Source organism: Tinamus guttatus, unplaced genomic scaffold (genome assembly GCF_059628265.1).
Source record: "Tinamus guttatus ecotype Peru unplaced genomic scaffold, ASM5962826v1 Tinamus_guttatus_pri_ptg000194l, whole genome shotgun sequence".
NCBI lineage: Eukaryota > Metazoa > Chordata > Aves > Tinamiformes > Tinamidae > Tinamus > Tinamus guttatus.
The window spans coordinates 854793-870900 of NW_028288728.1; the positions used below are offsets into that span (position 1 = coordinate 854793).

Sequence of the window (16108 nt, forward strand, 5' to 3'; positions counted from 1 at the left end):
CCGGGACAGGCGGCGGGCGCTGAAGCAACGTGCAGCGAGGCTGCCCCGGGTCCTGCATCACGCGCAGCCCCGGGGAGGCGCAGCCAGAGGCCGCGGGCGCGGAGCCGCCGGGTCCCGCTGCGCGGAGCTGCCCGGAGGCCCCGCGCGCGGCCTGAGGCGAGCGCGCAGGCCGAGCGCGCGGCCCAGCATGCCTCGCGGCGGCGGCGTGGCGCTACTCCTGCCGGGAGCTGTAGTTCGGCGGGGGCGCGCGCGGCGGGCGGCTCGCGGCGGGCGGGACCACAGTTCCCAGCGGCCCTTGCGGTTTGTTTTCCTTCAAACGCGGCCGCGCGGCTCGCGCGCGCGGGCCCGCCCTCTCCGCCGGCGGCGCGCGGGGCCCGCCGTGTCCCGCCGCGGCCACCGTCGGCGAAGCGCCGCCCCGCCGCCGCCGCGCCGAGCCCTTTGACCCCGTTGTTATGCCGGGCCCGAACCGCCGCCGCCGCCTCCTCCCGTAGCGCCCGGAGCCGCCGCCCCGCCCGCGCGCCCGCCCCGCCCCTCCCCGCCGCGCCGCGCGCGCCGCCGCCCCGCCCCGCCCCGCCGCCGCCTAACGGTCCGCGCCCGCCGCCCCCCGCGCCGCGCGGCACCGACATGAGGGACATGAAGCAGCGCAGGAAGAAGGAGCGCACGTGGGCCGAGGCCGCCCGCCTGGTGAGGCGGCGGGGCGGCGGCGGGCGGGCCGGGACGGGCCGGGCCGGGCCTCGCGCAGGCCCCGGGGAGGGGGTGCCGCCGCCGCGGTCCCGAGCGGCCTCCCGCCCCTCTCCCCGGTGCTGCCCTCGCTGCGACGGGGCGTGGGAGGGGGTGACCGGGGCCTCCTGCCGCCCGCGACGTGGCCCCCTCCCCGCAGACCGGGGGACCCCGAATCTTGGGAGTTTTGGCCCTAAAGAGGCAACGGCCCCAGGGCAGCTCCCACCCCAGGGCTGGGGCCTCAAGAGGACACGGGGCCACAGACCCCCCATAAACCCCCGGCAGAGCCACCCCGTGGCCGGGGGTGCCGTGTGCTGGGGGTTCCAGCAGGGCCCCCGCCAGTCCCGCTGCTCGCCACGGGCCGCCCTTCCTTGCTGGAGCCCCATTTCTAACCGCAGCGCAGCAGCTCGCGGTCAGAGCCGTTTTGACCCCGGGAACAGTTTGTTTTCCTTGTTTCGGGTGTCTCGAAACTCGGGCGGGAGGAACGGGAGCCTCCTGAGAGGCCTCGCGCGGAGCCCGAGCGCTGCTGCTGTCAGAAGTTCTGTGTTGGTCACCGGGGCCGGAGGTTCCTTGGGCAGCGGCGATGGCCACGCGCAGGCGTCGCAGGTGACGCTGCACGCGGTGGCCACGCTCTGCGCGAGGTCGGCGTCCTCGTGATCAGAAGCGGTTTTGTTGCTTGTTTTCAGAACATCTCCCAGGACCTGTGTACATACCTCTCTTTCCCTTGGAAATCTGTTTATTGGGAATTGAGACTTAGAAGTTGATATCGACTTGATTGTGTTTCTGGTGTCTGCTGGGATGTGGCTGGTATTCAACCACCACGCTGGAAAAACAGTCATTTCTCTCTTGATAAAGAGTTGAAATCACATCTCAATCATGGACGCCTTTTACAAACTGGGGAATATGGGTGCTAAAACAACTTGAGCATCTTTCCAGCAGCAAGTGGAGCTGCTCAGCAGGGCGTTCACTGGGTTGAGCTCTGCAGGTTGAGGAACTTGGGGTGGGCGCTGTCTTTTAGTCTCCTTTTAGTGTGAGTGGGGAAAAAATGTGCCCGCTTTGGCCTCGCTGCCTTCGTGGCACATGGAAATAGGCCTGTGCAGACAGATAAATGCCAGTGTTTGGGGTCCGGAATGATCCTGCTGCCTCTCTGCAGCTGCAAATGGGTCCCTGGGGCTTCCTTTTGTTGGCTCTATGAGGGTGCTTGAGTGCTGGTTTGAGAGGCTATGGGTGTATTTGCTGTGTAGGGCTCGAATATCCATAGGAACAGCTCTATAGGCCTTGGGGGGGGCGGGTTATCTGCTTGTGTTTTCTTTGGTGGTCGTTTCTTTTGTTTTCAGCTGCTGGGTACCAGTTGGACCTGCAAAGGAAATAGTGTGGATGAGCCGCTGGTGTTGAGGGTGTTCTGGGATGCAGGATGATGCTCCTTTGAAGAGGGATTTTCTGGATATCACAGAATTTTCTTAAAGCTAGCCAGGAGGAATCCTAAGCGAGCTGCCTCTACCCACCTTGCCTCAGCTAGCATGATCCTTTGGGCGAAAACACTCATTTACACCCTATGGTTTAGCCTGAAAGCTGGAGAGAGGCACAAAGTGGCCACTGTGGTGCTTGGATGCCTGAATTCCAGGCTCTGATGGGCTGTAGAGCGGTTTATAGACCGCCAAAATGTGAGGCAGAGCTGCAGCTTCTAGGAAGCCCCCTCATCACATAGTCCCCCAGCATCTCTCCGTGCTGGAGATGGGCCCTCCGCAAGCAGAGCTCCTCTGGCCTGGCCCCTGGCCCCCAGGTGCACGAGGTGTCTGAGCCCCGACCACGGCTTTGAGCACTGGTGAACCAGGAATAGACCCATCTCACACCAGATTATCCCCTTAGCGAGCCCTGCGGCTGCACTTCCAGCTCGCAGGACTCGCTGTGAACCCACTAAAAATAGATCTGTATTTAACGCTAGGCTTACACGTGCTCCCTGTCAAGACGCTTTTCATTTTCCTTTCTGGCACTCGCTATTATATTTTGTATTCCTCTAGGTGTTTCCAAGAATTGCAGGCAAAAGTGCTTTTTGGTGGTGCTGCTCTCACAGAGCTAACATGCACGTGCCCTAAACCTTGAAGGATTCACGGGGACACGCAGAGCCGTAGGACTCCCCAAGAAGTGCTGCTGGGGCCAGACATCTCTGCTGCCAGGAAATTATTTGGGGAGTGATGCAAACTTTGGTAACTATGGATGTAGGAACCCTTGACTACCAGCCCTATAAATAATCAAGGGGAAAATATCTTGTTGTAGGGAAGGAAGAAGCTGGTGCTGTTTAAGTCATAGCTCCTGTTGAAAGGTTACGCTGGTAGTTCCAGGATGGAAATGCATGGGGATAATCACTGGAGACGGGACTCTGGGGGCAGGGATGGAGGTTCCTCTGCCTCCTGCTGCTTGTGCAGCGGTTTCACCTGCCTGTGACTGCAGCTTGTTCCCCTGTGCACGGATCCTGCTGCCTTGTGCAATGTTGTTGATGCTGAGGTTTGGGCTCTTGTTTTGCTTTGCTTGCTGCTGCGTCTGACACTTGAGAGGGGTTTTATAAGCTGTGAAGAATTTCCTTATTTTTCCAAAAGGGGCCTGTTCCGTCTCCTGGATCTTGTGTTTGATTCTCGAGTGACGTCTTTCCCTGTCAGATGTTTATTCCATCTGAGTGATGAGGGGTGACAGTTTGTGCGGAAGGCATAGCAGAAATGTAACCTATGGAGTTCTTTGATTAGCGGAGGAAAAAAATGTGATGGAGCTGCATTGGCTCAGAATTAAAATTGTTTACTCTGTCTCAACATGGTTCGTCACTTTGATCTTTTCTTCCAACTCCTTGTGTTTTCCGTGTGTTTTATCTCAGGTTACGGAGTTCTCACATTGCTGTCCCCTGCCAGGCTAGCGCTAGGGATTCTTATGATCTTCAGGAATCTGGAAAAAGAGAAATCTAGGGTGGATATGATTTAAGAAATTATGTTTATGCCATATGTTGTGGGAGTGCAGAGCGGGGTGACGCAGGGGTGGGTTTTTGTGTGCTGTGGAGCACGAGGGTGGCAGGGCCTGGCCGCGGGGACGCTCGTGCCACCGCCTTCCCGCCCGGCCTGCGGTGCTTGTCACGGGCCTCGTCTGCGTCGGGCCTGGAGGGCTCGCAGCCCCGGGGCTCTTTGCCCGCTGCTCCCCGGTGCCCGCTGCTCCGGGCACGGCCCGGGAGGTGCTGCGAGTTGGGCAGCCCTGGGGCGACCGGCTCCCGAGGGACGCGGAGACTCCCGTCTCCCGCAGCTCGCTGCTTCCTCTCCTCTCATCCATGCAAGTGTCTAGCCCTCTTTTGGGATCCCGCTGAGTTTTTGCTTCCAAAAGTTGAGAAGCAGAGGATTTTACAGGCTTAAGAGCAAAAAAAAAATTAAGAGCTGCTTTATTTTTTCCATATATAAGTGATGATTTTGTTCTTCATACGTTATGTGGAAGGATGAGTTGTTACTAAATCCCATACCTTTCTGATGTCTCGTGTTACTCATTTTCTTCCTAATGCAGATCTCCAAATCTTTATCTGGTGTCTCTATCCAGAACTTCTCCCAGTGCTCTGTTGTTGTTGTTCCTTTCTGAATTCTGCCCTTCTCTGACAAGAATCCTGAATTTTACACCTGCCGGCCCTGGGGCTGCGTGCGGATGAAATGGGTGCAGTGTTTCAAGGAAGCGGCACTGTTGGGCCCTGTAGTTTTGCCACAGTGTTTTTGTCCTCATCAAGATGCTGCGTGGAGATGTGGAAGGTGCCTGAGGGCAGAGCGGGCTGCCCCTCGGTTCTGGAGGCCGCGTGCGGTACCGGCCCAGCCTGATGCAGCCCCAAGTCTGGTAAAGCTGCCGCTGACTTCCATGTTATAGGGTCAGGGCCAAATTCTGCTGTTTTTCTCTTTGTGTTTGTCGTTTAGTTAATTGGGTAAGAAGAAGGTAAGCCCTGTGTAACGCTTACTGTAATCTCATTTTGAGATAGCCTGAATTTTTTTATTGCGTCTTTTGTAGGTAAATAACTTAAGAGGCGCATTACTGGATTTGAACCCCAGCTTATGGAGTAATTCTATGAATGTAGAAATAAATTCTGTCCTGACATCTGGTGTTTCTGTCCCATCAGGTGCTGGAAAACTACTCTGATGCTCCCATGACCCCAAAACAGATTCTGCAGGTCATTGAGGCTGAAGGCCTGAAGGAAATGAGGTTAGTATTGATCCCGCTGCCTGGAGCGTGGGGGAGGCGTGTGGAGAGGCTTGGGCTGCTTCGTGCCGTTCTGCCTCTCATCTCCAACCCACTTCTCTGCTTCCTTTTTTATTTTTCTCTCTCCTTTCCAGCAAAGTGATTTGGGATGACAGTACGTGCTGCCTGATTATCCTTGACAATAACTGGAATCTTTTATCGGATTTTTTAATTGTATGCAGAAACCCCTTTATCCATTTAGTGTAAAATAAATGCCTTGCAGATCCGACTCCTGCATTGTGTTATACCACTTTTGTGCTTCTCTTGTAAGTAGCTCCCAGTAGCTTCCACTAATGTGGTTCTAGTTCACTAACGGTTTCCGTTCCCTCCCCACCTATTACTTCATTTCTAGAGCAGCTGTTACCTTTGGGGAGAGCAAAGAAAGTGCCTTTAGTTTGCATTAGCATTAGCGTGCTGGCCTCTGCTTACATTCTAGAGCGCTGTAGCAGCGTGGCCATTGCTGTTGTGGCTCAATGCCTGTACGGAGGAAACCTTTCTCACCTGCAAAAGGACCTGCTAGGAAACCTAGGACACAGCAGAAAGGAAGGCTGTTTTCCATGCTTAAGTTCCTGTGAATTTCCATCTGTTTCTGTGACTGGGTGGAAGGGAAACAGAAAGCGTCTTGCAGATCAAACACGTGGGTAGCTGATGGTGTAAGTGTCTCAGGGCTGTGTGATTAAAAAGAAATGAGTTAGACTGTCAGCACAGAAGCAGGGGCCCTGGCCCGCGCACACCGCCTGTTCGTTGCCCAACCCATTTGCTCCCTCACCCTGCTTTTGTGAGCATCGACGTGGCTGCAGGCGCTAATCTTGATTTCCTCTGGGCCCTCGCTCAGAGCGGTGACTTGGTTCTGCTTCGTGTTGGTCTCTGAAGCAGCTGTGGTGCTGGGACAGCGAGTGACACCATGACGAGATGGGGTCGAAGCGGAGGAGCTCCCGTGGCCAGAGAGGGGCCGGTATCGGAGCCTACTTGTTCCTTGGGATTTTTACCATGTGGACCCTTAGCAGGACGGCTGTGGGCGGTGGTTTCACAGCCCCGAGCTGCTTTCAGATGGGTTTTAACAGAAACCTTTGTGCACCTTTTGACATTATTCAGTATTCTGCATCTTTCTCTTCTCAGTCCCGTCCCATCATAACTCCTGTTGCACTAGCAGATAGCTAAAGATCTGCATGAATAGGCTGTCCTTACTGTAAAGGTCCTAGCAGGTCTCTCTCCATGTGTTAAATTTTCTTGGTGTTTTCCCTGCTTGACGAGTGGTTTGTCCCAATAGATGACTGAAAACCTGACTTTGCAGTATGTGTAAACATAAATCCCCTAAAGCTAAATTGTTTGTTTAGAGGTCCATGTTCTTCCCCTAGATTATCTGCTTTTGCTTTCCCTGTTATTAATTTGTCCCTGTAAGAAAAGTTTGCTTTCTTCAGAGCGTATTTGTCCGCAGAGCACAGGCCATGGCCGCATTTAGTTAAACACATGGCAGATTTTGTTGGTTCTAGTATAGAAGAGCTTCCTGAAGCTCTATTTCCTGAAGGAAATAACTTGGCAACGGAAGGGATGGTTTCCCTTGGAACTGATGCTCAGCCAGGGTTGTCCTGCCCAAGTGCTGGTCCCCAGGGAAGGGATATGGTCCCATGTGCCTTATGCCTGAGCCAGGTCATTTGCCCCCAGCCCCATTGCTGAGTTCTGGCTCCTAGGAACGTTTTGACTGTTTGCTCTTTGCTGTCGTTTCAGAGGAAGCTCTTTGCTTTCATTGTAAAAAAGATACAGCTAATATTTTGTCTGTGGTCGATGTTGGTGAAGAAATGTCCCCAAAGCAAATGCCTTCAGGGTGGAAACAAGTTCTAAGTCCAGTTCTCAATCTGAGAAATGCTGCTCTTTGAAATGCTTGGTCTCGAGCTGGTTTTCAGTTTCACTTTTAATAATGAGCTCGATATTGCTTTAATGTCTTTTCCAAGTAACTAGATGTGTGCGTATATGACTTAACTGGAAAACCTGGGATTACGTGGCACGTCTGTCAGGGTGGGTGTAGGATGGCTGCCTTGATCACAAGTGGCAGAACCGAGGGGTTAGCTGGGACGTGCTGAATTAGCACCAGAGCTTTTCTATCCACATCAGCTAGGGCAGTTTTGATTGTGACATACTGAGGAAGAGATGTTCTAGAAACACGTAGGTGTGCAAGTTTTTGCTTTCTCTGCACCTTTACACTGCTACTACTTTGTACTATATATTATATATTTTTTAGTAAAAATGAATCCAACTCCAAAGAATTCCAGCAATGAAAGGAAGGAAAGACGTACCAAAAGTTAGAAACATCTAAGAATGACCTAGAGTGACTTCTCGAGTTAGCACAACGCTTCCTGTTTTCTGCAGGCTGTGATGTGTTAAGGTGTACAAGTCAAGAAGGAAAGCAGTTCTGTTCTGACCCAAGTACCTGCCTGTGAAGTTGATGAGCATCATTGTGCTGCCTTCAGTCAGCTGAGGGATGCCAATTTAAACAGTTCTTTGAAGTTGCTTTCTTCATAAGACCTTTTTCTCCCCTTGAAATCACCATCTGCCCCCTGTTCTGCCCCTCTCTGTTGCAGTGGCACGTCTCCGCTCGCCTGCCTCAATGCCATGCTCCACTCCAACTCCCGGGGAGGCGATGGGCTCTTCTACAAGCTGCCTGGACGCATCAGCCTCTTCACACTCAAGGTACATTTCGAGTTCCTGCCCTCGATTGAGGGCTAAGGTGCGAGTTCTGCTTTTGTGTGTAGCTGAGTGTTAAACCGTCACTGAACATCGTGTGAGCTGAACATGCTGCGTGTGAGATCATCGTGTGGAAGAGTGTCTGGAATTCATTGTTGTGTTTTAGCGTGCACCTTTCAGCTGTACCCAATTTCTTTTTTTAAAAAAACCTATTGTTTAAATCACGGAAGCAAGATAAACCCTCTTATTTCAGTCCTTGTTGTTCGGTTGAGGTGGCTGTTTAACAGAATAGTCCTGTTTGCTCCCTTTCCACCAACCGCAGGGCAACACAGTCAACCGGTAAATTATACCAGCTTGAAAGCGTGTAGCTACAAATGAAATCTTGTTAGGAAACTGTATATTCATTTTTTCTGGTTGTTTGCTTTGTGTTTCATGACATTCTGCTTAGAATTGGCATCACCCTTTTCCACAGACCTCGAGGTCTGCCTGAAATATTTTTCGTTCTGGCTTACTGTCCCAGTAATCTTAAATGTTGGAAATGTTTCTGGTCTCAGATTTTTCTTTTGTATTGTTCTGTCCTGCTGGATTCCTTGACATTTGTCTATTAAGCTGATACTTATCTCGGCTATTTCACTTGCACCCTTTTTCTGCTGTCAGCAAATTCAAAGGGAATTGAAATGGATTTGATCGTACAAATAGTAAATACATTTCTCAAGCGTGGTGTCTTAGTATCAAGCTGCTCTGATGCCACCTGTCCTTTGGTAGGAATAATTAGACATTTCTTTTTATTAATGAACTTGTGAAACTGTTCAGTGAAAAATAAGCAAGCAATTACTGAGCTTGTTATGGATATATCTGAGTTAGGCATCTAGGAAAGGTCTGTGAAGCATGCTAATAGTGTTGTATTTTTTGTCTGGAAAGCCAGTGTAGATTAACCTAGAACAGAAGCCATCAGCTTCATATATTGGGAGCTCAAGCATCCTTAAAATATCTTTGCGTATCAAATGGATTAAAATAGGGAAGACAAAAAAAGCTGAACTAGAACTGTAGCCGCGGAGCTGCGTGTTCCCTTGGTCTGACGCACGTGACGGGAGGGAGGAATCGTGGTCACTGGTGTTCTGCTTGGCCCCTGTAGAAGGATGCCTTGCAGTGGTCTCGGAACACGTCCGTGCCGGACGGGGAGGAGCTGGAGGACACAGCGGACGCGGAAAGCTGTGAGTCCAATGAAGCAAGCACTGTGAGTGGTGATAATGACGGTAAGTGTCCAACAACACTCGTCTTAAAACGTAAGCATCTGCTTCGGCCTCTGAGGGAGTGCACTCCTCTTCCAGTGTCGCTCGATGAAACCTCCTCTAATGCCTCCTGTTCCACCGAATCCCAAAACAAGGGACACTCCACTGCCAGGGAGAGCTACAGAACAGCCGCACAGGTAGGAAAACTGGGAATGCTGGGAAACGTAAAGCCTCAAGGAGAAGTTTAGTTACAGTGTAATAGTTGGGTGTGAGGAGGGTTAGATGTGTACAAATGCCTTGGGGTTGTGGGGTTGTTTCTTTTACTGCGGTAGAGTAAGGATCATATCAGGGAGGTGATTTTGAATTCTGTGCTATCAAGGAAGGGTTAATGACTGATACCTGAAGATTCAACGGGGAACAAAGCAGTTCTGTAACTGGGAGAAGATTATCTTGTATCTTGGATTGACATTGTTTGTTTTCTTTTCTTTTTGGACCACAGACAGCCAAACAAAAGAAGAAGACTGGTGTAATGCTGCCACGTGTTGTCTTAACACCACTGAAAGTAAACGGGGCACACATGGAGTCTGCGTCGGGTGAGCAAGTCTTTTGTTTTTGATGTTTCTGTGTGTGTGTTTTGTTTTTAATGACTGCATTTTTTGATCAGTAGTTCCTAGTTATCTGCATAAGCTTACATGAGAAATTCCTCAATGCCTGATGAGAATGCAGATGACTACAGAATTGTGCTTTGGTTAAGGACTAGTTTATCTTGATCAAAACTGGGCAATACCCACTAGCGGTAGATCTGTTATTAGTGGATAACTGTTGTATGCTAAAATCGCTCCCCAAGTTGGGCCTCTGCTGTTCTTGACACTTTTTTTTGTGGAATTGTTTTGCTCTTAGGCTTTGCAGGAAGGCACGCTGACGGAGAGAGCAGCAGCACATCCAGCAGTAGCAGCAGTTCCTTGGCCTTGTGCAAAGCCACCATGCGCAGCAGAACAGAAATAAAAAGGGATCCTCCACAGCTGTTGAGGGGTATCCGAAAGCCCACAGCTGGTAGGTGCTTCTGGTTAAAGTCAGATGAGTAACTGGCTGTAAAAATGGACAGTGCTGATGTCTGAGGGAAGAGTGTCGGGGTTTGCTTCCTTCAGAAGGCAGATGGCAATCTTAGGGCTCTTAGGCCAGACCTTCCTCTCCAAACCATAGTGAGAGAGTTGTCCAGCTCTTGGCCTAATCTGAAGAGCGGTGTCAGGACTGTCAATGTACTTGCAGATGACAGAGCTGTGGCCAACTCTGACCATTTGGTCACTCTAACCATCAAAATTGTAGAGGTAGCTGTATTATTAAATAGTCTGAGAGCACCTTTCTTCATACTTGGTTACTACAATCTTTTCTCATATATCTTGCTCCTTTTGCTGCAGTATTTGGTGGCGTGGGTTTTATGCCCATAACAGTGACTATTTTTATTAAAAAGTGTTTATTTGCTGGCCTTTAAACTACAGGGCAAATGAAGCGAAACAGGGGTGAGGATATTGACTTTGAAACCCCAGGCTCCATTCTTGTCAACACAAACCTGCGAGCTCTCATAAACTCCAGAACCTTCAATGCACTCCCATCACACTTCCAGCAGCAGCTGCTTTACCTCCTTCCAGAAGTGGACAGACAGGTACGGTGTGCGGCGCTCGGTGTTTTCCCTTCGCTGTGGTACCTCTTGCTCTCAGAAGAGCAGGAGCAGATGTGTTCTCTCTGCTATGCTTTTCTTTTCCCCCTTAGGTCGGGGCCGATGGGCTGATGCGTCTCAGTGGCAGTGCTCTGAATAATGAGTTCTTCACCCATGCTGCTCAAAGCTGGAGAGAGCGGCTCGCTGATGGTGAGCAGATTTGCTTTCCTGGCTAGCTGACGAATTAACTTTGTGTTTTTACAGTCTTGATGTTTTGTTTTCTTCTACATTTAGTGAATGTGAATGTAGTCCAGTTTTGCAGTGTCTCTGGATATGTTGCTCCCTTCCCACCTTTTAAAATTAAAGATACATTTTTCTTGGGCACTGTGACATCTTCAGAACACACTGGCAGATGTGTAAAGGAATACTGGACTTACCTTCCTTTAAATGATGACCTCTGCCTAGTAAAATACCATACTCAGACTCACTTGAAGCTGAGTTACTGTTGTCTTTCTGTGGTTGCAGAGAACATAGGGATCCGTACTAGGGTGGAAAGCAGAGCAATAACAGAAAATCTGTCCTTTATATGCATAGCTATTACTGTATATTTTTTTAAAAAAATCCCATTTGCAAAACTGGCTTTATTTGGAACAGTACTTTAGTCTCTGACTTCCCTGTAGGTGAATTCACCCATGAGATGCAAGTTCGAATTAGACAGGAAATGGAAAAGGAAAAGAGAGTGGAACAATGGAAAGAGAAGTTCTTTGAGGACTACTATGGACAAAAGTAAGTAATTTCACCTCGTTGTTCCTGTTTTATTCAAGGTGGGTTTTGGAGTGTGCCTGATCCTTCTATCCTACTAGAAGAAAGAGCATCAATTCCTAAAAAAAAAAACATGAGTTGTGGAATGAAGTGCTCAGGCTGTTGCTGCAGGAAAATCCTTAGATGAAATTGGCTGGTTTACAATAGGGTTTTATAACCCCTCTATTCTTTTTGTTTTCAAGACAAGTTAATATTTTTAACTTTCCATAACAATTTTTTACACTTTCTCATTTTTCTCATTCCCTGTGACAGTAATGCAGGATAGCAAATATACGCGTTATTTCTTTGCAGACTGATTTAATGAGGTTTTGATGAGTGTCTGCTTTGTATCTATGTGCTGCTATGTATAGCAGCGACAGTAGGGCTATAAATAATAGATTATATGCTTCTGGCAGAGTGGACTTTGTCTTTTAACTAGTTTGCGTGTTTGCCCCATAGACTGGGCTTGACCCAGGAAGAATCCCAGGAGCAGAATCTGGTGAAAGAAGATGCCGAGAACAGGACGGGCCTGTCTGCCAAAGGGGCAGCGAGGCTGCCGCGCGGGCCCGCGGCGCGGCAGCGGGACGGGCGCTTCAAGAAGCGTTCCCGGGCGGATCTGCGCTGCAGAGCCCGCCGGAGCCTGTACAAAACACGGGAACCCGAGCAAGCGGAGGACGACAAAGCGACTGCTCCTGTGCTGCCAGCCTCTGCGCCTTATAAAGAGACCAAGCCTGAGGTGGATCTAAAGAAAGACGATCTAACGAGCGCTTCTGCTGCGGTGCCGAAGCCAGAGAGTTCGGAATTGCTTCTCTCCCCAGAGGCTTCCAAATTGCGCGGTAAATCGGAAGATCCGTCGTTGGCAGCTGCAAACAGAATTCCCAGTTTGCCCCAGGAGAACTTAGCTCGGGAGTCCAAGGACCAGAAGAGGAAATGCTTTGAGGAGGCTGCCTCCGCGTCCTTCCCCGAAAAGAAGCCGCGGCTTGAAGATCGTCAGTCCTTTCGTAACACAATTGAAAGTGTTCACCCAGAAAAGCCACAGCCTACTAAAGAGGAGCCAAAAGTCCCACCCATCCGGGTAGGAAAGAAAATTATGGTTGTTCATTATTTTAATTCTGTCATCCTCAGTAGCATCAAAACAATATTAAAATGTCAGGGGTCGTCATCTTTGTGGAGTGAAAGAGTTTCATTGATAGAGCTGGCTAGGTTACTCTAATTGCCTGTCTAAATAAGATAGCAAACAACAGTAAAGAAAGGAATGGAAAAATCTTTCCAAAGTCCTTGCACAAGAGAATGGGGTAACCTTGGCTTACTCTGTTAGTTTGCATTTCTGTGGAGACGGAAATCACTTTCGGAACTAGCCGACACTTTTCAAGGGAGGCTTTCAAATCATGTCTGGTTTCCCCAGTGTCCGTTTGCTGGGATAGAACCATAGTGTTCTCCTGACTTCTCCCTCCTCGACTAGAGACACCCGTCTCGTTAGCTTTGGGGTAATCCTCTCCATGGGTAGGAGACCATTTTGGTTGCTAAAGACCTGGGTGCAAATTACCCATCTCATATTTATCTGGTAAAACAGCATTGTGTGAGTTCTGTTTGTGATGTGACAGAACACCTAAACAGAGGTTATGGGGATTGTGCACACTTTTGTGCTAAAACTTGTCTTTTAGTAGGAATTTTGACTTTTTTTTGTCATTCTTGTGATGAGAATCACCGTGAACAGGTATGCTGGAGCACTGGAACTAAACGCTTCTCTCTCTTTCAGATTCAACTTTCACGTATTAAACCACCCTGGGTGGTTAAAGGTCAGCCCGCTTACCAGATATGCCCCAGGATCGTCCCCAGCGCGGAGCCCCGCGGCCGCGGCGGCGCCCGCACCCTCGCAGACATTAAGGCCCGTGCTCTGCAGGCCCGAGCCCAGCGCGAGGCCGCCATCGGCGGCGGCGGCGGCCCCGGCGGGGGGCGAAGCACCGACAAGGGAGGCGGCGGAGGGGAGCCCGGCGGCCGCGCGGGGCACCGGCGACCCAAGAGAGCTCGCGGAAGGCGCGCGGCAGATCTACGGCGAGCACAACTACTGCCGCCTCCCCGGCTGAGCGCGGGCGAGGCGGCCGCGCCGGGGCCGTCGTCCCCGCGGCGGGACGAGGGACGGGGCGCTCCGCAGGGCGCCGCGCGCGAGGCCCGGCCCGAGGAGCTCCGTGGAGCCGGCCCCAGCGGCGCCGCCGTCGACGCTGCAGCTCGTGCCAGGCGGGAGGACAGTCCCGAGCCCCGCGACGTCTGGACCGCGACGCCCCCGTGCCGGGTATCGCAGGACGGGCCGAGCTCGGCGCTGCCGGCGAGCGGCCCGGCGTGTTCTCAGGTGCAGGGAGCCGTGATGAGGCCTGCGGGAGAGAACCGGGTCGCAGCAGGACGGAGAGATGGCGGTTCTCCCGCAGCACAGTTGAATTATCCTTCCGATGTGAAGGAAAGCTCCTCCGGTTGTCCTAATCTTCTGCTGGAATCCTCATCAGATGGTAAAAAGTGCCGTGAGCCAAAAATGATACCTAGATTTAGATTTAATGGCTCTGAAACGTTTATGGAAAAATGTGTCGCTGACAGTGATAACTCGAAAGCAGTGACTGCTGGAGCGGAGAAAGCGGTTCCTGCGCTGCACAACCTTGCACACCTGCAGGCAGAGAGGGAGCCTGACAGCAAACCAAATAACGAAAAGCAGAACACAGGGGCGCTGGCGAAGCCCTTTTCACGTGATGATTTCACTTCTCCAGATAGGATAGATGCTTGTGAAAAAGTCCCGCAGCTGAGGGAGATGGGACCCGGAACAGAACCAGAACCTGCGTGTCAGCCCCCGAGAGAGGCTCGAGAGTTCACGGCAAGTGGAGATGATGAAGTTCAGAGCACACACAGTGAAACAACAGACACTGCGTCGGATTTTGAAGCTGATGTAGCTGAGGAGAGTGTAGAGATGGATTTATGTTACAGAGGTGTCAGTTCAAGGGAGGCAGCTGGGAAAGATTCCTCCTGCCAAAGCAATGCTAGGAGATGTGGCAGAATTCGATCCCAGCCGTCCGTGCAGACGGAGGCTCCCGGCCACGTGGATTTCGCCTCTGCCGCGGGGATGAGCAGCCCGTCCCTGTCCCCGGGCTGGGGACCGCGCGCGGGCGCTGCCGAGCCCGGCCACCCGCTGGTGGTGCAGCTGCTCGGGGGGGATCTTCCCCTGGAGGAAGTTCTCCCAGGATCTCAGCCCGGCATCACGCTGGGAATCACGGAGTCCTCTCCGGAGAAGCAGTCGGAGAGCCCCCCCGTGCAAACAGAGAGAGGTGCCAGTGGCTATTTCAGCAACGAGTCCTCTCGGGATGCAGAAATAAAGGCAGGTGCCCTAAGCAGGAGCGAAGACCTGCGCTCTGGGAGACCCCAGGAAAAGCCGTGTGGATCAGCAGCAGCGCTGCCCAGAGCAGAAGGGATGGAGGATCCATCTATTCCAGAAAAGCATTCCAAAGTTGGCTCAGCTTTAATCTGTCAAGATCAACGGGCAGTTGTGGCAAGTGCCTCTCAGAAGCCTGAAGACGTGGGCCTTAGGGAACGAGCACTTTCCTGCAGCTTGGAAGAGCAAAAGGAGTTGACCAAGGCCCATCGGGTGCTGGAGCACAACCCGTTAACAAGTGTCATCACCGGTAAAAGCCCAGAGAAGGTAAATCCATCTTTAGGGCCCAGGTTTTTATCTCCAAATACAACTTCTTTTGGACCAAATCAGATAGGAGGGACCTCAGTCAGTAAAAGTTATCCCGGAGTTCAAGGCAAAAAGCTTTTTGGTTCTGGCTTTCCCTGCAACCCCAGTGTTAGACTGCATCACTCAAGGGCTTCGGATCAAGTTTCAACCATGGGAACCTCGTCCCCCGGCAAACAGATTCCTCTGAGCAAGAGCTGTGCATCTGGAGAGGGGATGGCAGCTGTAAGGGAGGGATGGACTTCAAAGCAGCACACGCACACCCTGGGAGAAATAAAAAATGAGAATGTGTTGGCGTGTGGCGGCCCAGCCAAGAATAACGCGGAGAACCGGAAGGATGCGGCACAGAGCCCCGCAGAGCTGCGGGAGCATCCGCAGGGCGTTCCCCTGGTCATGGACTTGCCGTTTTTCAAGTTTTCAAGAGAACAAGGAAAGGGGCACAGTCATCCTTTGGAGCCTTCTTCCATACCCTCCCAGCTCAATATCCAGCAGGCGTTTTATGGGAAGCTTTCGAAGCTGCAACTTAATTCCACCAGCTTTAATTATTCATCCAACGCTCCAGCTTTTCCCAGAAGTCTCGCTGGAAGCATGATGCAGCTGACCCACAAAGCGAACTTTGCTGCAAACCACAATACATCCCTCTCTGTGCAGATGTTTGCAGATAGCAGCAGCGTTGAAGAAATATCATTCAAGTGTTCGTGCAGCCTTAAAGCCATGATCATGTGTAAGGGCTGCGGGGCGTTCTGCCACGATGACTGTATAGGGCCCTCGAAGCTTTGTGTATTGTGCCTTGTGGTGAGATGATAAATTATGGCCATGGGACAGACTGTATATTCAGTGTGTGTATTTTGATAACGACTGTTCCTAAAACCTGTACACAGAATACTCTGTTTATAGTAGACATGCTATTACACTTGTTTGGGTGAGGAAAGCTGACTTGGCTTCCCCCTGAGATTGCAGCGCGGAGCCCTGTCCCGCTCCCAGGCGCGCTCGGAGCTGGGGGTTACGGAGCGATCCCGGAGCCGCCGCTCCGCTCTGCTCCGCGTGGGAGGC

General features: G+C 51.5%; 1 protein-coding gene across 2 annotated transcripts; it reads left to right on the forward strand.

Annotated features, from left to right (window-relative positions):
• The first annotated feature begins 572 nt into the window (after positions 1-572).
• Positions 573-15879, forward strand: ASXL1 (ASXL transcriptional regulator 1). 2 transcript variants are annotated; one of them, XM_088523573.1, is made up of 12 exons: positions 573-684; positions 4850-4932; positions 7548-7656; positions 8786-8906; positions 8982-9079; positions 9382-9475; positions 9783-9935; positions 10382-10545; positions 10653-10749; positions 11220-11325; positions 11800-12415; positions 13100-15879. In XM_088523573.1, the coding sequence occupies exons 1-12, from the start codon at positions 625-627 to the stop codon at positions 15857-15859; spliced, it is 4461 nt and encodes a 1486-aa protein (XP_088379699.1). In that variant the 5' UTR covers positions 573-624; the 3' UTR covers positions 15860-15879. The 2 variants fall into 2 exon arrangements, with proteins under 2 accessions (XP_088379699.1, XP_088379698.1); XM_088523572.1 differs by having other exon boundaries at positions 8786-9079.
• The last annotated feature ends 229 nt before the right edge of the window (positions 15880-16108 follow it).

What these genes read in the sequence shown, in the direction of transcription:
- ASXL1 (XM_088523572.1), top strand. Translation starts at nt 625, where the DNA reads ATGAGGGACATGAAGCAGCGCAGGAAGAAGGAGCGCACGTGGGCCGAG. An exon ending in TCAGCCTCTTCACACTCAAG is followed by an intron (nt 7,657 to 8,785) that starts GTACATTTCGAG and finishes TGGCCCCTGTAG; the next exon opens with AAGGATGCCTTGCAGTGGTC. An exon ending in GCTACAGAACAGCCGCACAG is followed by an intron (nt 9,080 to 9,381) that starts GTAGGAAAACTG and finishes TTTGGACCACAG; the next exon opens with ACAGCCAAACAAAAGAAGAA.